Source organism: Corvus moneduloides, chromosome 15 (assembly GCF_009650955.1).
Source record: "Corvus moneduloides isolate bCorMon1 chromosome 15, bCorMon1.pri, whole genome shotgun sequence".
NCBI lineage: Eukaryota > Metazoa > Chordata > Aves > Passeriformes > Corvidae > Corvus > Corvus moneduloides.
This window is the reverse complement of record NC_045490.1, coordinates 4603797-4627964: the sequence shown is the minus strand read 5'-3', so window position 1 is coordinate 4627964 and position 24168 is coordinate 4603797. Positions and strand designations below refer to the sequence as shown.

Sequence of the window (24168 nt, the reverse complement as noted above, 5' to 3'; positions counted from 1 at the left end):
CATGTAAGAACACAGCAGTAGCTCAGAACAACAGCAATTAAGATTTTACAAATTCATTTATGCTGAATGCACCTCAAGCTTCTGTTTCTGGTATTTTCTTTACTGTACATACAAATGTAAACCAATCCCATCTTTATTTCCCACATGCATGGAAAAAACACAACCCCAAAGCTCCAGGCTTCAGAATCTGCAGCTTCCAGCACACTGGTTCCCTTGTCCGAAGCAAGGAAAGGCAGGGAACTGAATGGAAAGGTTCTGCTTGTTTTTATAACCCCTCCTTAAGCATTTGTTTGAGAGACTTGATGGAGACTTGGGAGGGGGAAGCATAAAATGAAGTATTTCCTTAATTTCTTAGAGCAAAGAATTTAAGAATGGAAAATGCTTGAAAAGATGCAAACTTAGTGTACAAAAACAAATGGCAGCATTGGCTATGTAAGAGCTCAGAGCACGTGGCTAAAGCAGCAGCACGGCTGGAAGGGGGAAACGGAAGGAAAACAAGGGAAATTAAGTAATGCCAAGAGAAAAAAGGTGCAGTTAAGCCTCTAAGTACAGAAACATGCTCGACTTCTAAACCCCTCCTGCAGAAAAGTTATTGTTCTCAGCAACTAAGAGAAAGCTCTTTTTTTATAAATGCCAAGCTGAGATCTAATGGAATGAAACGTTCCAAACCAAAGCATCTTAGAGCCACATTTAATTCAGCAACAAATGTAAACTTCAAGGAGAAAAAAACCCCTTCACTGTTGTATAGTTTGGCATCATTCCAGGTCACTTAAAAATAACCATTTCTAAAAAGGTGGAAATACAGTTTTATTCTTCCTTTCCCATGTTTTCTATGGCCCTCATTCCGTGCCCTACCCATGATTCCTGTGACCTTTGCAGAAAAAAATAATTTATGTCCAGATGTGAAGGGAAAAAGTGACTAGCTTGATTGCCAAGACTTCCTGTGATTGATATAAATTTAATATCCGAGGACACTTTCCGACACCAGGGGGGGCTCTCTGATTAGTTTATCCTGGGCAGCTTCCAGGGAATCGTGCTGGATCGCATGGACAGGCTGCTCTGCAAACAAACGGCCGTGCAACACTCGGGGCTGACAGAAAGGAACTTCTCAAGCAGTGCTTAAAACCCCCTCCTATCTGCCAGACTGCATCTGGATTCACCCCAAATCGTTCATAGAAACCCTGCATCACTGGAATCTCGTGACAAGAACATTTACAGAAACTTTTGACATGGACAAAGACATTAAGCAGGAAAGTACATTTGGAAAGTTACACTCAAAATAAGTGCACAGCAATAAAGGGGTTGACATGAACACCACAAACTGTTGCATTCTTCTGTGTCTTACATTTAAGTCTATTAAATGAGATTAATGACAACAGATTTTTACTCTTTATTATACCCCTAAAAAGTTATTTCAGTATAATTTTCTTTTTAAAAAAATAAAATTGTTTTCAAAAGCCAAGAGAGGGCACTGTCACATCTCTATGGAACGAGCAACACTGCGACAGTCAGCAACATGCTTTTAATTTTCTTGCAACTTTAAATGTCTACATCTGCAATTTAGAGCAACACTGAACAGGTAGCTCAAATCTGAGACTAAATCCCTCCATGTGAATAAATGGACATGGCTAATGAAAGTCAGTGGGTAACAGCTGTAAATACCTGACCATCTCCAACTGCATCAGAAAATAAGACATTTCCCTGTAAAGAAATGTTTTACATGCATTTTATAAACTAGCATTTGACATACATTGAAAATTAATAGTTGTACCACTTATCCCTGAAATCCTACTTTGTCCACAATTTTGTCTGCATTTTTCAAAGAATTCAATCAATCGTAAACTGCTTCAAATTTTAAGTTACATTTTGAGATTGCTACTTTTGAGATTAAAGTGTCATAACCTACAGTGTGCTAAAACCCAAGGAAATAAGCGAGAAGGGAAGAGCAGAGGAAGCACATACCTCAGCTGTATAATTTGAGGTACAAATGCTGTTTAGCTGGTATTAGGGAGAACAAGCAGGCAGCAAGAGGGGACAGGAAGTTCTGTACCTCCCCATGTAAAACTCAGCTCAGAGAACCTATGAAGGCGCAGCCAAACATTCACCAAGTATCTGCCACTTCAACCTTTATAGCTGCAATAGTCTGAAAGCACTTGAACTTTCAGGCATGAAGAGGATAAAAATCCTACAGGTCTGAGATTGTCCTCAGCACTATTCTTTGAAACAGGGAAATGAAAGGCAGCTTGTGGATGACCTGCATGAAAATAAAACCTTACAGACTGCAGGAACACTTCACAGATGACACAAAAAACAGGCAGACTTTAAGAGCAGCCCCGTCTTCCTGCTCCCTATCAGCAGATACTGAACATAACCCACAATGTGGACATAAATACACATTACCACTAGTAAGTGATAAATATATCTGCAGAAAACTTCTGTGTTTGATTTCAACAGACTCCAATAGATGTATCTGCCTACTCTGCTCAGGCTTCTGATTTTACACACCACCACATGGATCAAGCTGTAATGCTCAGAAGGACAATATTGACGGCCATGAGGTATATTCTGCTCCCCATAACATATTAGTGCTTCATCACTGTTGGGGTTTCCTCCCCCCCCCCTTAAAATATCCACAAAACAATTACTGATAAAGAATTTATTTTCTATTCCAGACTAAGAAATTATTTTAAAACCACTTTTATGCTGGCTAAGTAAAATCACTGTACTTCCACCCAAGATGCTAATAAAAAATTAAATAAACACTACATCCTGAATTGAAATGTTTGTTTCAGAGTGAAGATTTTTCATTGTTTAGGACCATGAGGTGCTCTCCACAGATTCATATGCTGTAACTGAAGTCAGCTCAATTATCTGTTAGGAGATTACAATCACTTATACACAACTATAACTGTACTGCTTGTAGTAATAGCTTCCAATTGGTAACATTACAATCAGTTTTGTTGTGCCTGAACTAATTATCCACATCAATCACTGCTGGTTCCACACTGAAAAAAAATCCCAGCCTAATTCTCTCTACACCATATACCTTGAACCAGAAACTCTTTGGAAACATGGATGTGGGGACACAAGGCTCTGCATAAAGTCAGCAAGAGAAACACAAGAGTATTTTCTCAGCTAACGTCTACTCTAAAATTAACCCTCAACATTTCATAGCAATCATTTAAATACACTGCCAGCAAACCTGCTAAAAGAAAAGATGCAACAATTTTTGTTCATGTGATTTAACACTTTGGTGAGAACCCTGGATGCAGCATAAAGCACTAGGAAGAGTAAATACTTCAGTGCCCATGGTTTTGCAAAAAGAACATCACACAGATATTTCCACTTCATGCTCCCCATCTCCTCTATTTTCCACATATTTTCCATGGTCAGTGGTGTTCTGTTCCCTCACCACCCTGACAATACATTCAAAGTGCATGAAATCACAACTCAAAGGAAGCTTGCAGTTCATGGCCAGATTTTGGGAGCAATGTTCTTTTGAAGGAACTATTCCCAAGATAATCGTTTATCAGGAAATGAATAGTGTTACACCTCAAATTTTCAGATCTTCAAACATCACAAACTCAGCATTTTGTATGAGTGCTCAAATACCAGCAGTTTCTTAAACATGCAGAAATCTTTCAATAACATGTGCACAGCAAACCTGCCTAGAAAAAAATAAGTACCACGAGAAAAGAAGGTATTTCTACACTAAAGGTAACAAAAGAATAATAAATATCCATCCATTCAGAATGCAACTTACTTGAAAACATATTAAGGAATCAGAAAGCCTAACAGATCTTTGTCAGTGTTTCTGCACAAATGTAAAAGCCTTGAATATGCCCTGGGGCGAGAGTCAGAGCACTCCATTAAAAGCACCATCAGGATTAGAGCTGCTATTGATGTGGGTGGTGTCACCGAGGACACAAGCACAACTCTGGACATCAGATCCACAGAAGATTTGTGAAATGCCAGGTCTAATCTTATGACAACTAAAATAACCAGAAGCCACAGAGAGGGGACATTACAACAATTTCTTTATAGTGATGATAAAGGTATTGGATTGGACAGGGTGAGCCTAATTAGAAACACTTCTCAAGCCTCTGGGAAGCCGCCCACTGTGCTGAGGGACTCGGCCGTAGGAACAAGAAACCTGGCTACACAGTTAAATTTTTTTCAATGTATATTTCAAACCAATTACATTATCATGTATACATGGGACTCCTATGTGCATAATATTATGCCTTTAACTATTACTCCAAGGACACCACTGGATTATGCACCTTCTGTTTTCCTTTTTTTTTTAATTTTACAACTGGGAACACTAAAATACTAAAAGCTGACATGAGAAACTTTGTACATTTTACCACCATTAACAGTTTCCAATGAAACACCATTCTGCAAATACCTGCTTAAGGACTAAGCACAGAAGAAAAAAAATTTAAGCTTTACTCACATGTATGTACCATACATCCAGTACGAACATTAATGTTATTCAAACAAACAGCAACACTTAAGAATTTTTTTTTTTTAAATAAAGAAATTAGTCTGGTAGAGCAGGCAGGGTCTGGATAAACAGAGGACAAGAGAAGCTCTGTTACTACACAGCACTATGAAGTGTGGTGCCAAAGTCTTACAAGAAGCAAATACTTTAACCTTTTGTTATTTAATGTGCCAAAACAGACAAAACATGATTTTATCTTCTGAATGTTTAACATTATCCTTTCAAAAGGCAGTCTCACATACTAATACTTCAATCTCATTCTTTTAGTAATTTTGTTAGTAGTTTCCTTATTTTTAGAAAGTTTTCTCTGTGTTTCCTGTGACTTTCACAGTGAACAAAGGAAAAGCACACTTTAAACTTGGTCATGACAGAACAGATGTTACCGACTCTGAATCAAATCTCATCACCTCACTTGGTGACATAGCAAAGGAGACCATTACAGTTAACAGTGCTTGCATTCCACATGGACAAACCCCAGTAAAGAAACAATCCCACAGCTCTGTGCTGGTGCTTCTTGGATCTAAAACTGAATGGATTGCATTATGCAACCAGAAAGGATCATAAATGGCATAAAATAGTTAAGAAAACATTGAAGTACAGCACAAGGAAAGTTGGCTTGAACTGAATAACGAAGAACACAGGCACATGGTTCATTTTTTCACCTTTCCTATCTCCATCTAAACATCCCCACTACTTCTATGGAAAGGCACACAGGTGATAACTAGAGTGCTTTCTCTCAGAGATGGTGTCACCAGCACGGTGGTAGCTCCAAGTACAGCTCTGAACGAAGACAGCAGTAACTCACACCTGGAGGCTGAGCCACTTCCCTACCCCTGCAGTTCGAGTGCCGCCTTTGTCTTCAAGCAGCTGATTTTGCCAACAGCTCAGCTGCTGTTCCCCCTCAGCTGAGAAGCCGAAGTCACCGACTAAGACAAGATAGGGACCCACGAGCTACTGCTCACGTGATCCACGGTGCATGTTTTAGGAATATTATCCAAACACAACAGTAGCAATTTGTTTTCAGATTTCCCAAAAATCAGTAGAGGGGCTGAGAACTTAAGGCAAAATGAGACTAATGTATAATGTAGAGCTGCTTCTAGACATTTGAGATTGTAGCTGCATTTGTTTTTTGGAAGAGTGAAGGACTGAATGCACTATATATAATGAGCCAAGTGAACACTCAACATCTGGAGAAGAGACAAGGCAGGCCCTGGCAATATTTTCACATACAGTTATCTAGGAGACCCCCACCCACAGACACACACGCATTTAAGATGAAGCCCTCAGAGAGAGCAGTGAAAGATGAGAGTGAACACCATCTCATCCTCACCATTCAACTCCTATGAGTCATGCATCTGAACCATTTTTAGTATCTAGATTAAAAGGTTCCTGTAAAGGAGGGGTGGAAATAGAGGGAAAGCTTTCTGAGAATGCAAAGAAGTTGCTTTAATATTAAATGATCCTTTTTTAAACTGTGTGCAGAAGTTAGTTTCAACTACTGAGAACATACTGTAAATAAAAAAGCTACACAACTTGCGTGAGTACAGAATACATTATTTCCCCCACTCCCAGGTGTGGGAATCTTGGCATCTATTAAACTGTTAATTAGTTTCCAGAAACACTTTTGCCAATTAAAAAAATCATTTAATACTTATCCATCTGGGCATCAAATACTTTCAACAGAGCATTTGAATTGCTGAGCTAAAAAAGAATCGATCCAGATCCGCACAGCGCTGCCTCCCAAACCACCAGAGGCTGGGACACAGAGCAAGCAGCACTCCAGAACCAGGGGCAGCATCTATTAACTCCACTTGTTTCTGTGAGCATCCCTTCCTTCAGGCTCTGAGGGATTTCGGATGATCACTAGTCAAACCTGTGTTCCAAGAAACCAAAAGGACTTAATACAAAGTCAAAGAGAAAAATGCATTTCAGGATGAGATTTCTCTACGCTATGACACTCTGTCAGCTCAATGTGCAGACTGGTTCACAGACACAGGACATTATTTATCCACCTGTTATCCCAAACGATACAATGGATATTAGGCACCTATGCACCTAATGCTATTAACAAGTATTCAGAGAAGAAGACATTAATCGCCTTCCAAATAAAGATGGTGCTGCTCTTCCCTTCAGTGAACTCATATATTTACTCTCAGCCAGCCTCTTTCTTCTTGCTGGGTGAAGACAAACTAACTAAAAAACATGTAACAAACTTAATGCATTTTCATTTTGCTCCTGTCAGTAATGTCACTTTTGTTATAAAACATGCAGCTTAGATTTAGAGCCTTACAGATAAAACATATGGATACCAAATACGAAGCCAGCAGTCCGCATTCAACAAAGAAACAGATGGGGACCCATCTGCCAAAATGCCTGGTGAAATACCTCAGGTTACAGAGAGGTAACAGCACAACATTAGTGATACTTGACCATTCGAAGTTGTTTATTTTTCAGCCACTCCTCAGAACCATTACAAATATGACACCAGTCAATTTAGTCCATGAATGCCAGGTATTATTCCAGATCTTCTATGCAAGGAGCAGTCATACTCCTTCTGACCAATGATACAATCTTCATTACGTATGGTAGGATTTGAAATACATTTTCAGCTTTTCAAGTTCAGTTTCATAATTTATGCGGCAGATGTGCAAGGCAAACTGAACAGAAAGAGATAAGCCAAGAAAAACATCCTGATGGCCACAAATGAATTACAACTTGTGGGAGGAAGGAACTATAAAGCTATTTCCTGTGCCTTACAACTTCTAATCACAAAAGACTACCAAGTAAACAAAATAGCCCAAAATCCACCATAAACGCTGTCAAAAAGAACAGTGACTTTAAAAATTAAACTGCAGCCTGTTGGAGAACTCAGATCTCTCACTTACAGAAACCAATGCTGCACCTTACTGAAGTCCTCCCTTTCAGTTTCCCCTTCTCAGAAGTCCCCCAGCTGCAGAATGCTATATCCTCAATGGTTTTGTAATCGCTTGCTACAGCTGAATTATTTTTTGCAGATGTTACAAACATGAAGCATGGGAATATGGCAGTTTTAAAGCGTATTTGTGCAAGGAACAAACACTTCCTCCCCCACTTGATGTAAGACTGATTTCACCTCTCCTACTGCAGATTCCCTGCAGTATGTCAGTGTTAATACTCTCATACTCTTATGTAAAACAATCCCTTGTGGTTCACCAACAGATACATGGCTGCTTTATGTATCTTAATATGTGGTAGTAAATAACTTCTCAAACTCATCAAGAATTCTGTTGATACTATTGATTGTGGATTTGTACCACCTCTATACAAAGTGTATCTTCATTTAAAGTCCAGACCCACTTCTCTATTTCCCCATTTTTTATGGGAAATTTTCATTCCAAACACCCACCCTCACATTCTTCAGTTACCATCCCCTAAACTTCATCAATTGCAGACTATCTTCCCTTCAAATGCACATTTCTGCAGTTCCATTTTTAAAGGCTTAATAGTGTTGTCATTTTATTATACTTAATTCAAACAGCATTCTTTAAAAGGTAACTTACGAAAGTAAATGCTACACTCCAGCAAGTAGAACGAATCAAAATATTTCCTTTTAACTTACATAGTAAGAATTAGTATTTCCACTGGTTTTCAATATTAGTTTCTAGGTCACATTTTTAGTTGAAATTAGAGGACAATTACTCTTAAAGCATTCTTGTGACACATCTGATTAAACTTAAGCATGAAAACCAATTTCACAAACAAGTGGAAAAAAGCTGCCATTGAAGCCACACTTGACACTTTAGTGGGACAGTTACACACTAAATAGCAGCTCTGGTTTTGGTTCAGACATAAAAATGATGCTGCTACTGTCCTGTGCAGGTTTTCATTCTCCTTGCCTCATGCAAGCTTCCATCTGGCACATCAGATTGGAGTCACTGCTTTGCAGCTCCTATTTCTGTGGATGCCATCTCTTTCAAAGTTCAACATGCTATGGTCACACAACAGCAGCTGTATAGTCAAAAAAGAAGTGGACATACGAAATTTGTGTAATCTTTTGTAACTGCAGAACTAAAGAGACTTCCAGATGCACGCTGTAATCACATGACTCAATTTACTATTGCTCAATCTTCACACTTACTTTGCTACTCTGCTTCTTACACTTCAGTTCTTTTCTCTTCTGTAACAAACAAGCTGCAACAATTTTTGCCTTTTTTTTTCTTTAGACTTAACTACATCTCGTTATAGAATTCAGATTGCACTTCAACCTTCAGGAGTCAGTAAGAGCTGCTGCAAATTTTCCATCATGTGCTTTATCTTTAATTTTTCCCTATTTGTGGTCCAGTCAGGTAACACAACTCCTACTGGAAACAAAGGTTTGACCAAGTAGGACAAAGTGTAAGTGAAATCTAATCAAACCCACACTTCTGTAGAATGCTTTCTATATAAATAAAATACCAGCACAAAAATGTCAATCCCAATACAACCTGGTAGAGAATTGCAACAAGAAACTAAAATTTAAATACATTATTTTGGGGGAGAGAGAGGCACTTCTCGCCATAGCTTACACCCTCCAATGAACTGTGTTCCTTTGGACTTCGTAGCATTCCTGTAACTGCAAGAGTAGCTTTCCCTGAAGATAAAAAAAAAAAGAAAAAAGCAGGTTTCAGATGTTCATAAGGTGGCATAAATCCTCTTCCAAGTAAGTATCAAGTGCTACTTCCTTCCTTGTACGAACACAGAATTAAGAGACCACATTCAAGTCCACAGCTCAAGTATTTAAAGAAATCTTTGATAGATAAAGAGACTTGCAAGTACTCCCAGCCACTGAGTTTTCAGGATTAGGGCACAGTAGTTTAATGCTGAGAGAGAAATATTTACAAGAAGGATAAGGTTTTATCCTTCTTTCAAAACGACAAACAAAAGGGGTAGAAATTTTCAGAGGACAAGGAAGTTGTAGCTACGCTCAGCATGAGGCAACAGTGAGCTTTGAAGCTGTGCAACTTCAACCCACTAGTGTACCTCAGACTTCCTATTTCTGACCACAAAAAATTTTGAGTGTGACCTTGAATGGAGGCAGAAGATAGGGAGAAAAACAAAAAGAAACCAAAAAACTAACCTCACAGTAAAAATAACACTAACAGTAGGTATGACACTTCACACTCTCCCAAATGTTCTGTATTGACCTCTGTATTTAAGAAGTATCTCCTAATACCTCAGGTTTTCAGAATTTCAGAAGAGGTGGGATTAGTGCTTTAGGATGATCCCTAAAAGGTACCAGTGCTTTGATAGGCCCCACTCACCTCTAAAGCTCCCTCAATTGTGTGCTATTTGTAACTGGTCACTCACTACTCATGTGAAATGTGCTCACCAAAAAACTTCATACCAGAGCTTTCTGTCACCATGAAGAGCTTGTAACAGTTCTAAGCTTACAGTAATGCACCAACTGGCCAAGGAAACCTCCGATGCCATACATGCTTGAAATGTATTAGCTGAATAGTTACAGGTAAGAAATTTTACTTAGAAAAGCAGGAACGTTGCCTGGGAGTCAGTACACTTGTGAACAGGATAGATCTATTCAGTGCAAGTAATCATACTGATTTAATTCTAAATAATCCAAACTTTTCCTACTCAAAGAACTATTTCAATTATTTTTCAGTTGACAGTGTCTTTGGTGAGGACAGAAGAATGCACATGCAGTTACATGGAGTTTAATATTGCCAAAAACCACATACCCCAACATTAATGGGCCATGCTTAATGACCTTTGTAGTTTCAGCTATCCCTTCATTGCAAGCTGAGTACTATTAAAACATTGCCCTAATACCAAATTTATTACAAATTAAGCATTACTCTAAACACATGCTTGCTGTTCCACCAGGGATGGCTGATTAAAGTTTAAACAATGCAAACACTGAACCTTTTAACACAAAGACTGATCATTCTCTGCTGCCGTATCATCACTTTGACACCATGACACCCCATGCACCCCCATACTTTGCAATATCAATCACCTTCTGTGATCATTTTTGAGGAATAAACCTGAGTACAGGTAGCTCCTCTAAGCCAACAGTAAACAGCTGTTACAAGCTCTTCTCTGATCAGATTCAGGGGCAAAGTACAGGTAAGATGAACAGATCTGTCTGGAGTCCCACTCTGGACGTGCTACCCTTGTTGCCTCTAGAACTCCAATTCCCACCAGCTCCCCTCCCTGACCCTTCAGGCTCAAGGCAGCCAGGGTCAAACAACAGCATGCCAACTGCACATAAATCACACACACTGAACACACCCAACCTTCTGTAACACAAGCTGCTCTCCATCCCTAACACCCAGACTGCCTGTGAAGGGCTTGCATCTTCCTCCAGCCTTTAACTACGGAGCTGTGACTCTGTAGAGCTCCCCATTCCATCTGTGTGGTAGCGAAGTATTATCATCACATTACCTAGGAAAGCCTGGGACATGTATCTCATCAACAAAGTATGGTCCAAGTAGCAGGTAAAGCAACTAAACCAGAAAACCTTCAACTGCACTTTTAATATGGCCTTGTGCCCTGGAAAATGTCCTAAAGCTGAGGCAGAAGCTGAACTGCACTTCTGAGCAGGAGAAAGGAAGAGGAAACAAGAGTTTATACAAAGCAATCCAATTGCAGGTTCATAAGCAGTTGTTTTCCTTTATTTATGCAAATGTCTTACAGTGGAATTGCTAGGCAGGAAGTATTCAGGAGGAGCGAGAAATACTTGAGATCAACTACCTTTATCCTGGCTATTATAAAGTGAAGCGCATTATCATTTACAAAGCTTATTTCTAAGCTTACAGGAATTAATTCTACAGTTGCTATTGTCTGCAAAAAAACCCAAAATGCACCACCTCAACAACAGATTTCAGATCTTTTATTTCTGGAAAATAATCAAAATAAAATCAGAAAATGAATACTGATGTCACTACAGAGAAGCTGATCAGCCTCTCCTCTCAAAATCAGTTACTTTCAGTCTGCTTGTTTGCTATTTGAAGCTGAAAGCACGAATTATTCCATTATTCCAAGAAGAGCTACAATACCTGCTACACTCAATAGCTCTAATGCACCTGCAGAATTTCTTTTCATATCCAGTACTGAAATCCAATCCAGAAGACCATTACCAGACAATTTAAGGAAGATGCTGTCTTTATGTAAGATTACATGGAATATGTCTGGATGCAAGAAACTTAATTCTTGACTCCACTGCACACAGACAGAGAACACACAACCAAGCTCCTTTAAACTTCTGTTTCAGTGTCTCCAAAACTATCCTCTGCCTCTTCCCAACAAGGATGCCATTCAAAACACCAAACCTTTCCTTGCATCTTACCTTGCTAACAAGAAAGAACAAGAAATTCAACATCTTGTAATTAATTTGCAATTAAGACTTTGGAGTCTCCCAGCAAGTACTTTGTACACCTTTAGCATAAGCAGGACTGTGCAAGAGGAAACCTATTCAGCTTCATAATCTGACAATGTCAAAAGATGCCCATTATATTGTGTAAAGAGTAAAGGCAAGTATGCAGTGATAATTCTGCAGAATAAGGTGGGAGCATCCAAGATTTTACAGGTAGAGACAAAATACAGTCCTCTTCCTGAACTTGCTCTGTCTTCAGGCCTTTAGTCCTGAATTGCCAGTTCCTAGGAATGGCACAATTACTCAGTTTTTATCCAGTAAATTAATAAAATAAAAAAATTGAACACTTTCCTACTTCAGATCCTTCATCCATTAATAAGCCTGAATTACCACATTTCTTCTCTGCTACAAGTTTATCCAAGAATAAAAAAGTAGTCACCATAATCCTAAATAGACTAAACCTGCTCAAATACCAATGGTCTTTAGTCATGCCATTTTCCATGAAGGCAGGTGACAACCTAGCAGTCCTTTTGCTGCTGTATTAAGCAGCTGGACAAAGAAACTTTAGTTAATAGTTAATGACAAAGTGTCCTTCCAGAGCTATTCACAGCTGAGTATCCAAAAACGGGCACAAGCAGTAAGAACACACCTTTCAGAATAAGTATTGCAACAGCAACGTTATATTAACATTATTTCATTAAAATTTTCAGGATGGTATCTCAAATTAACTAGAAAGTGTAGCTCGGCAAACAAAAACCCCACAAGATCACAAGCACGCATTTTGACTGAAAGCAAGTGTTCTTTTGTGAAATGAGTCTGGTCAATTACAGACAAATTAACTTCCAAAATTCCAAGCCATGTTTATTTGTGGTGGATAATGATGTTTCCTCTCCTTTGTTAGGTATCCCTTTGTTAAACTGGTTCCTCCAGGAGATCAAGTAACTCGTGTCCTAAAAAGGTAACAGGAGCCATTCCCTTTGCCTCAGAGACCCAGTTTCTGGTTCCCGTCCACACAGGGATGATAATTTCAAATGACACTGTATTTGCAACAAACAAATTTCACAATGGCTCAACACAGGCACTATTTATTTATTTACTCACTAATGGTAAGATTACTGGATTTTTCTGAGCTGATGTCTGTAGTTACAAGAGTTACAGTTACTGTGGAATTAACAAAAACAACACTGGCAGTTTAAAGGCTGAGACTGCACTTGCCAATTAGGAGTCTATTAGCACTACGTTTTCAAGCTGTCTCAAGAAATTCATCTGTTTGCTGCAAGGAGAGCCAGAACACTGATAGAAGTTAACTCATTTAGATAATAAATACCTCTGAACAGAGAGTTTCCCCCCCACTTCACATGATCATACAGAGAAACAGTTTAAATAATTAGGTAATTGTCAAAACAAAGAATAATTAAAAGTGACAGCAATCTTTAATATATCAGCTCTATTTGTAGATGTAAGTTACCAAGACTAATTTATTTTTCAGAAGATGCATTCACCTCCTGCAACTCCAATAAAATTATCTAACGTTATCAAAACCCTTTTTCCTCTCTCACAACCAAAATGATCTTAGAGAACCCTTCAACCGAGTAGTCTTGTAGGATACAAAACACACACCTCCAAAAAATCACACAGGGAGGTATTTGTTTACTAAGTATAAAGTAATGTCTTGAGAGGAAACCCTGAGCACAGTCTGTTACCTACACTAGGATGATTCTAAACAGCTTGACAGGATGGGGAGAGTAACCACCAAGAAAAACATCTATTGCTCTGACTCAGAACAGAGTAGAGAAAAAACTCCTCCCTAACTCCCAATAGGTCTCATTACTATTACAACAGATTAAAAAAAATGTAGGCCAGTCTCATTAAATAAGTTGAGTATACACTAATATTTCTAATTGTATCCCAAATGAACCAGTTAATATCTATTAAGAATGCAGTCAATATTTAACAGGTCAGGATAGGAAGCACTATTTGAATGAGGGTGGGAAAAGTACAACAGCTTTGAGGTAGTTTCCTTATAACCCATAACTAGACAGTGACAATAATGGTGTTGTCACGGTATTTTCATTCTTTGTGGCAAACCAAATACCTCTAGAAAGATTTAATCTATTTAAAGTAACAGTCCACATAGAATACCCACTTCACCACTCTGATATAACCCAAATATACATCAGTATTTCTAATACAATAAGCTGCAGAAATTGAATTGAAAGTTTCTCATGTGAAGACCAATTCCAGCCTGAATCACTCAAAGTAGCACCATACAAGACATAAAACTGTATTCAATTTACATCCTTTCTCGGAAGTTCGTGACCCAAGAGTGGAACCAAAATATGATCCTCTCCATCAAAACAGTGATACAAACAGAAACGCTGGCTTGGGAGCTTCAAGTTGTGATATATGAGATGGAAGAACAACCTTAAACAAATTTAAACTTGCAGCTAACAAACCACTAACAGTGCAGTTTTAAATAACAAAAATACGTAAAAATGCCTTATGAAGGAAAAAGGCTACCACAGCCAACCTTCCTGTCCTTTCCCCATCACCACAAGTGTTTGTGGTGCCATGAGCAGCTGTTTGTACAACACGTGGCCAAATCAGTTATGAACCCTAAAACCTTGAGGGCTTTTTTGGCTTTATCAGCAAGAGAGCATCAGCAAATACTGAACCACACAGCAGCAGCACAATGAAGGCAAAGACAGGGAATGGCCAGGTATAAAAATGAGACATTTTCTGTTGGTAGAAGAGTAATCTTAGAGCTCTTCAACCTGCTTGTGAAATCACATGCTAAGGGTGTACCGTGAGCACTCAACTTGTACTTTGCCCCCAGCCACTTATTCTTGTCCAAACACCATTCCTTCCTTTATGCCAATACAAATACTTGTGTGACCATGGAGTTAATTATACCAGGGAACCAATCCAGTGGAGAACTAAATTGGCAAAAACAACTGGTTAGTCAGAGATTCTCTCATCAAGCAGAAGGTCTGCAAGTGCCAGCAAAAGGGAGAGAAGTGTGCAGGCTGTGGCAGACGGGAGGCCGTGAAACCTCTTTTACCATCAGCCTACGCTTACAATGACTGTGAAACTACAAACTCAGATTTCACAGCTTAGGTTATGTTTTCTTACTGGTGAAAGTGCTGATTGTGTTTGAGATTTCAGGGCAACTACAAAAGGAGTTGTGTCCAATGTCCTCCACTTACATAACTTTAAGGGTCCCTCTCCTCTCCCCTCCCATCTCAACACTGCTTCCTCAAATGCGCAACACTGTTGAATGGCAAATGAGCTTAGGCAACTAACTCAAAACCCGATAATCTATAAAGTCGTTTTGGGAGAGAAAAAGCTTCCAGTTGGGTCTGTTCCTCTATCCAGTTCCTTGCACAGCAACCCAAACACCATCATTACACAGCACACAATGCAAGAATAAGTAATGAATACTCTTCCTAACTGTTACTGAAAAAAATACTCAAGAGTACTCAGAGCACCACAGCCTACAAAGCTTTCTGGAAAAAAGGCACCAACTTGTAACAACTTCACATGACCTTACCTTAGCATACCTTAAAAAAATAGTGAGTACACGCCAGTTAGAATCAGATCTTATTTTGCAGAGAGGCAGAATAGAAGGACCATTTTGTCCTGGAGAGTTTATGCTCTTCTACACAACTGCTCTTTCTAAGGAGGCTACCAAGCATCCTTTAAGCTTTAGCTGTGTAACAGCTCTTCCTTCCAAATGGAAGGGGTAAATAAAGCTCCTGCTCCAAACTGAAACACAACAGAGGCTGTCAATCCTTGTTTCTGACTGAGTCCATATTTGACCCTTGTCACTAAGATCCAAAAAACTACAAGGAGCTGGAAAAAACCAAGTGCAAATCTGACTACTTCATTCACTTGCTACATTTGCTACTAATTCAGCTTTTCATTCGCTTGTCCTACATTAGTTTTGCCTTATGAATACAAAAAATTCAGATAAGCATTTAAACAAAGTCTGTGAAACAGCCAACTTTCAGCAAAATGGTATGCTACTGTACATCTTTGTATCAGTAAAAGAACTATAAAAGGGAACAGCTCTTCTCAAGGAGTTTCAATTTCCTGGCCCTCTTCTTTAAATACTGTCTCAATTTAAGTCCAGAGCACACAGTGATAATTTGGAAGCTGAAGTTCCTCATCAAGCACATGCCTGTAAAGTATTTGAAACATACTTGAAGCAACAGGTCAACAAGTCAGTCACACTCTGCATGTTGGAGATGAGTTCAAATCGGAAGTCTTGTATTAGGACTTTGGACAAGCTGGACCCAAACTTCAGAATAAATCAATGAGAGAAATTCCAAATACTCCAAAATGAAGCACACAGCTCTCAATCACGACATTTTTGTGTTCTTAACCTACCATGCTTTGAAGCAATGCTTCACTCATTCTCCAATGGCTTGTCTCTGTTTTCAGAGAAAATTATCATTTTAATATAAATACAGAAATTAGTTTAACACTTGATACAGAAGAATCAGATAGCATTTCAAGATTGTATTTCAGGCCAACTGCAACAGCTCAGCACACTGAAATAGCAAAGTCTGAGGAGAGAAAGCAGTACTGTGTCCAACCTTTGCTCAATGCTTTGGAAGTAATTATACCTTGTATATGAAATAATTATGCAAATCAGCTAATATTTTGTAATACAATAACTGGCAACACAACCAAGAGGAATAAGCATAGAACTGAGTTAAGCACCTTGATCCTTTTGACCACAGCTGCACGCAGTGATGTACGTAAGGCTCTTATCTTTGACCAGCTTCATGCACTCCCCAAGCAGAAGCCCAGTCCTGTTTGGCAAGGACACGCAAAGCTCTGCTTTAGCAACATTTCACACATACATCAGTTAGACTCTCTGAAAATACATAAAGCCAACACCTTAGCTAGCCTTACACAACATAATACAAACTATTGTCAGCTACCACAGGGTGTAAAATGGCAATAACACATTTGAAAGAGCACTAACAAAAGCACCACTTGGTGTGTGCTGACAAAACCCGTGTGCTTGGCCACAACTACCTTATCCCAACTCTTAATAAATCCATCAGCTTGTCATATTTGCCTATTTGAGGGATTACTCCACCAGCTGAATATTCAAACAAGAGAACACGGTATCTGTGTACGTGTACAGAGCATAATACTTTCACAGATGCTTATCTCCCATACTCAATTACACGGCCCAAAGACTAGAAGCCTTTTTATTCCTTATTAATACCAGCAACTTTCTGGAAGTTTTGTAAGGGAAGGAGAAAAGTCCTAAGAAGTAACTTGCTGTTACAAGTGCTTGGCAGACACAGGCACGCCTGGCTGCAGCACCAAATGCTATGCTCAAATCCAGTCTTCCTTTGTATTGCCAAGACTTTCTTCTCTCAGCTCTCTAGAAACCAGGCAGAGGACAAGCCCTTACAGGGCTGAAGATAATCATCATCATCTTGCTTGTAATAATAATACAAAATGCTGTTCTTAAAGCAGTTATCAGCAGGACACCTCTTTAGCAGCAATAGGAGGATAACTCATGCAGTGAGGGTTAACTGTCCCTTACATAAAACTATGGAAGTGTTCACTGCCCTGAAGATCTCGCTTACGCTAACCAAAATAAATCTTAAATATAGAGAAAACTAAATGATCCTGGAACTGAAGCAAAGGAGTTTACAGGAGATTCAGATAGCAATGGACAAATGTTAGACAGTCATTTACCCTTTTGCTGGATATATGATGGATCATTTACAACAATACTTGCTATTACTGAACCAGCAAACAGCATTTCATTAAAGAGCTCAGTAGTCTGGGTGGATAAATCCATGAACCACAAGAAAATCACCCATAAATAAGAGCAATTACAGGCACATTAGAAAGAGAAGGCAGTTAGGCTGGAGGATTGAAAACCCCCAGCTAAGGATACATGGGATCCTGCCTACATGCTGGGCAAACATGAGCATTCTACAGGCAATGAGCAACCAGAAGTCAACTGTAAGGTCTGTAATTGCAGGGTAAATGACTGGTGTGCATTTATCACATTAGTATCTTGCAGACAGAGAATGAGGTAGCAGACAACAATATGAGACTGGAAGTCAACAAATTCAGAATTTTAACTGTTACCAGCATAATGTGACTTGGTTTACTTGACAGAATTATCTTACTGGCTTCCCTAATCTGTGACCTGGGAGTGAAGCGCAAGGTCTCATTACATGCTTTAGGCTACAACAGCGAGAAATTGCAATGACAATCAAAGCAGTAATTCACTCTATTTTACCAATAATTTACCCTCCTCTTTACAGATTGTACATTTAGAAGCACTAAAGAAAACATGCTGTTTTTCAACCAGAACTTCTCCCCTGCCTAGTTCTATTGGAGCTCATGACAACAGCACCTTTAATCCTTCCTTTTCCACAAACACTAAAAATCCTTTCCCTTTGCATAGATGTAGCATCAGGATAGGTAAGAGAGGACCCAAGTGCCTACCTCTAAAATAAATTTTAAGGTGTTATAATGCTTCCCTATTACAATCAATTCTAAACAAGACTATTTGCTCTCCATTTAAAAAGAAATTAAACTATTACATACTGGGGCAATTCATCAAACTTGTGAAGTGTATGGAAACAGCTCTGTAACGCTTCACCTCCCACTCTACAACATAAGGGACTGCAAGCACATTCCTGCTGGGCCAGCAGAAAGGTGAGGCTAAGAGCAGTACTAGCAAAGCAGTTAGGGCACAGCTAGATGAACAAAACTGAACCGGAAGGAGGGTGGACCAAACAGGGGCATGGCAACTGTCATATTCCTATTACTGGCAAGAAACTCACAGGCACTTCTTTCCTTTAATTTTTAAGTAAAAGTCAGTGACAACTACCTCACTCCCCTTAACTAATGCAAATGAACATCTGGGTAATACTACTCCTAACTACATTCAGACCTGTCACCTTCATCCCTTTTTTCATGAGACTGTTTCTTATCCTTTGATATATGGAAAGGTGCTTAAAAGGAGCTCTCTCACATTAAGGTCATGAGTGCAGAAGATCACAAAAGCTAAGAATGTTAATGGAATTTTAAAGAAAGTGGCTGTAAAGTCTCACCACACTGTTACACAGGCAGCAATCTGATCTCAATGGGTCCAAAGGTCTTCCAGCCTGCTTACTGCATGCCCTACGTGTCTGTGACAGAAACTAGACAGCAAAAATGTTAACATGACATGTTATATTAAGAGAGAAATTATTGCAATGAGGAGTCCAATGAGCTACCTATATACACACAAACACTGTGTTCTGCTTTAAGCTGAACCCCCTCATGCAGGTTAAAGTAAAATATGAATCAACAGTTTCTGCTTCAAGAAGAGGAAATTCAACAGAACTAAAGAGAGATGATGGCCTGGGTTTTGAACTTGGCCGCTAGGCCAAGCTGATACCTTCAAGCTTCTGATAAGTTAAAACCTGTTTTAACAGGGTTTCTTAATATTCCTTGGTTTTTTTTTTTTTTCTTAAAGCCATGGGGTTTCCTTTGTAGAGCTCTCCTAGAAATCTCACAGGGAACACAAAGCACAACATGTACTTGTCCAATAAAACTTAAAAGTGAAGTTACCAAGTTGTATAACACTGTATTTCCACAGCCAGGACTCCTGAACTCACTCTCAGTGACCACAATACCTTTTGCCAGTTCTGTTATCATACACTGAGGAAAAACTTGGTTAAGGCCCTTGGTGATTTGATTATCAAAGTACTGATACACCTATACAAATAAAAATATGACTTTTCTTGTACAAGCTGCTTCTACACAGTACCAAACAGCCTCCAGATCCTTAGTCTCCTGCAGCTCACAAGCAGTAAATGCAACACTTGGCCTCAAGTTTCATCACAACTACAGGATTGTTTCAGAGCAGGCATGGGGTAACCTGAACCCTCTGCCATGAGGGCCACAATATCTGGGACTGCTCCCACCAGAGCATCCAGAGACAAAGCTGCAAATCCCATGCTGCTGCAGAGCAGTGGGAGAGCAGGAGACCAGAATCCTTCCCACCTGTCAAATGTTCCTGCAGCTCACACTCCCACCAGCCAGCTCGAGTATGTGACATGTGCCTCTGTGCTCCCTCACAGGAACTGGCCACCTCCTGCCTGGAATGCTGAGGCAACAGAGTTACACAGCAGCCCTCACCTAAGCCTATGACAAAAGAGAATCGAACAAGAAATCTCTGACACTGCCTCAGGAGTGACTCAGAACTGCCACCTGACTCACCAACTTTGCACCAAGCACCACTCTGGCCCTGAGCCAGCAGAAACCTCTGCCATTTAAACAGTTCACCGTCCTGGAGCCAATGAGCTCAGCACAGAGGGCTGCATTTATTTTCCAGTTGTTTAGTTTACTTTCCAATTCAGTTTTGAATTACTGGGGGAAAAGAACCCATATAAGTGAACACTGAAAAAGGTGAAAAGCTGCCTTTTTAAGTTAACTTAATCACATAATATTATGAAACAGAATTTACTCCAGAAGAAATAAGAATATGTAGACCTGCATCTTTTAAACTACAAACTAACTAGAAATTCAATATAATTTCACACATTTGAAGACCTCTTGAACACATTGCAGTACCCATTAAGAAATTGCAAGGCAGAAGAATTTTGACAGTTATTTTGAAATTGCAAGAATGAACCTTATGACAAGCAGATCTTACTAGGTACAGACAGGTTTTATTAATTATTTGATTTAAACTGCAACCTTATTCCCAATGCCCAGACAGAAACAAGGTATTCCTGTTCAGTCAAAACTAATCAAGGTACTCAATATTTAAGTGAGGGGAGTTGCACTGGCATTGAAAAGCAATGAAGTTAACAAAAGGCAGAACAAGACATGTAACAAAAAGTATTCCATCACATCCTAGAACAGTAAATCTAATACTCTACCACACAGTCTTCCTCCTAAACTTCAAATACAATAGGACTACCACTCAATATCTAAAATAATTGTCTCATGCACCACAGGCTGCAGATCCATAGTCTGGAGTTACCAGAAAATGCTACCATAAAAATAAGAGGTGGTTGCGGTGTGAAGAGAATTACAAACTAGAACTTACCTGATGAACTTCATTGCTCAATTTCAAGCACACTGAAGAAATATAGAGACCAAATACTTCAAAAATACTAAATACAAATTTGAATTTCTTATATACATTTTGCAGTTACTAACTTATTTTTTGGTTCTAAGACTTTGATTAATGTTAACAGGTTACCATTTTTACCTGGGTTTTTGCATTTAAAGTAGCCCATGGCTATTTATTGTTGCTTACTGAAGCTTTACACACCAAAATATGTGAGAATTGTGTAAGAAAAGCACTCCATGTTGAAATAGCTGACCTAACCACACTCTCAGCCATTGAAACATAAATAAGGATAAAAAAATAAACCCCAGATGAGTAAACTGAAACTCTAAGATAAGTATCAGCTGAATATGGAGTCAAGATGCAGAGCTCAAAACCACTATCAAAGTTATCAAAGTTTGAACTAGGAAAATTTTAAGCATTTTGCATATTTTCAAAATCCTCATAGAATCATATCCCTTTTTTATGGAAAGAAATGCAGTTTCTTGTGAAACTTCAGTATGCTGCTGCTGCAGCATCAGCTGTTATTTATGAGGCAGATTATATCATTTAGCTTCCTCTGCAGAGAATTTTTTAAGTCATGGCCTTAAGACAGAAGACATTATGACAAATCTGCACCACACACAATGGGACTATTGATCCTGATGCCTCTAAATACTCTTTACTCTGCAGGCTCCACTTTCCTCCTGCCCCTCCCTCCCCCTTTTTTTTTTTTTTTTTAATAAACAATCTGCTTTATTTGGATAATGTTATTCCCAGAAAACTGAAGATTATTCAAAAACCATTTTTTATTTTGAAATGTTCACTTCTTACACCTGTTCTGGAAATAGAATGTCTTTTCCAATTCAGATTTTGATGTACTGTTTGACTTAATACCTTATATCCTCAGAAGTAAACATTTTAAAAACAGTGACAGTATTATAGTGCTACAGTGATCATTAATCCTACACAAAAAAAACCCCACAGAAGTAAAACTTAGAAAAACTTGATTTCCCTGAAAGGTCCTGGAACTCAAGTCAGGCCTATTTGGGTTGCATTCCTAAATACCTCATTTGTCACATTATTAAAACTACTTTAAGCCAGGGTTGACTTTGTATACAAGAAGCTGTAAAAAGTAAACAACTGCCTCAGGACAAGACTTATTCACAGTGGTTTTTGAATGTCATCCAAGTCTTGGCCTAGAAAAGTCTGAGTCTAGCACACAGCACCATGAGCAAAACAGTTGATTATCATGAATAAGCTGACATTTCTCTTCAGTTTGCCATCTTTAAGCCTATACATCACACAGGCCACTTTAAAAACTGTTTGTAGAAACAAAAATTAAAAAAGTTTAAAACAGAACCTCAGTTTTGAAAGTCTTTTGACTTGAAAGGCCAGGTACAACTGTTTGTCACTCGTACCATCTGGTATATACCAATCTACAGACCTCCATCCAGTTTTTCCTCTTAGCATTCCACAATTCATAGAACCACAGAATGGTTTGGATTGGAAACTAACTTTAGGGATCATCTAGACCAACCCACTGCCATGAGCAGGGACATCTTCAACCTGATCACAGAACTGCTTGGGTTGGAAAGGAGCTCTGGAGATCATCCAGTCCAACCCCCTGCTAAAGCTGGTACACCTGGAGCAGGTTGCACAGGATCACACCCAGCCAGGTTTTGAATATCTCCAGAGAATGAGACCCCCACAACCTCTCTGGACAGCCTGTTCCAGTTTGTGTCTACTGCCCCTTGTCCCGTCACTGGGCACCACTGAAATGAGTGATGGAGAAGTGCTCCAAGTTTTTCCCTAAAGATTTATTATTTGAGGAGGCAAAACAACCTTTGCTAAGTTCTCCATGATATCAAATTTTTCTCATGCCAAAACTGAAGGAGTGGCTGACACACGTAATAATAATGTCATGCTCTCCATCGCCAACACAGCGATCTCAATAACCAAGTCCACAGACAAGTCTTCAGTGGGAGGAGGCTTTATTCAAGGAAACAAACTTGTAAATATCGGAGCTATTTAAATGTGTAAGGGGTGCAAAAGAGCATTTCAGTTCTCTACCATGCTCCACCTCTGAACGGCCCGGGGTGGCGAGTCAATGGCAACTGCAGGCAAAGCTATCCTTAGGAAGGAGGGAAACACTTTAGAGAGCATGTGGTGACTTTGGCAGCTCTCTGAAAACGTGCAGGTGGCTCTTTACTCCCCTCCTGCTTTGAGAGACTTGTCTGCTCCCCCCTCAGGGGCCTAAGGGCCATGCTGGGAGCCAATCCAGCAGAGACAGATTCCAAGGGCTCATACACCAAAACGGGCAAGCACAGCCCGGGACGTTGGCAAAGGAGGGGACACCCGAAGCAGAAGAGCTGATCACCAAAAGCTGGAAGGGCCCAGATGCGCCCGAGAGGAACGGGAAAGCAGCCAGCCATAATGGAAAGGCCACAGACTACCTGAAAAGCAACCCCTGCCTGCCTGCAGCCCCGGAGGGGCCACAAAGCCACGCCGGGAGGACGCTCAGGGGCCACCCCGGGCAGTCACCGGGGGACAGGGACGGAGGCAGGGAGGGACAACGGGGCCGGGGTCAGCCGGGCACAGAGGGGGTGTGACGCCGCCACCTCAGCAGGGGAGGGGCCGCGGCCATGTTGGGGGGGGCGGGGGGAGCGCGGGCCCGGCTGAGGGGCCACGGCTGAGCCGCCCCCGGCCCCCTGCGCGCGCCCCGCCGTACTCACGCCTTGTCCACCAGCTCCCGCACTTTCCACATGTTCAGCATGGCGCCGACCACCCGGAGACCCGCCCGGCCCCGCTCCCTCCGCCGCCGGCCCCAGGAGGCCCCGCTCGCCGCGCTCCGGCCGCCGCCGCCTCCGCCGAGCCAGGGACGCGGCGCCGCTCCCGGAAATGAAGGGTCGGGCAACCGTGCGGGCTGCTGGGAGATGGAGTTCCGGGGAAGCGGGGCGGGCACGGGGCCTGCGGGGCGCCGCGGGAGCTGCCGGGAGTGGTAGTTCGCGGCGCCTACTGGGAGCGGGCCTGAGGGGCGGGAGGTGGGACCGGACGGGATGAAGTTGAAGGGGGAGGGATGAGGCTCTCCCGGCTGTGTCCTGAGGGCTTCACGGCGATCGCACACGGCGGGGGCACCGAGGGCTTGTGCCCGTTTTGGGGGGCAGGTACAGCCCGGCTCGAACCCGCCCTCACACCCTCCCTCACGCCTGTGCAGCATCCAGC

At 40.5% G+C, this 24168-nt stretch overlaps 1 protein-coding gene across 1 annotated transcript in view; it reads right to left on the bottom strand.

The window, feature by feature from the left end:
• CLINT1 (clathrin interactor 1) overlaps positions 1–23779 on the bottom strand; it is a 47566-nt gene extending 23787 nt beyond the window's left edge. Inside the window, exon 1 of the mRNA XM_032124966.1 lies at positions 23679–23779. Within this exon, the coding sequence (XP_031980857.1) occupies positions 23679–23719 (41 nt within the window). The 5' untranslated portion in view covers positions 23720–23779. The remainder of the gene's footprint in view (positions 1–23678) is intronic.
• Positions 23780–24168: the final 389 nt, after the last annotated feature.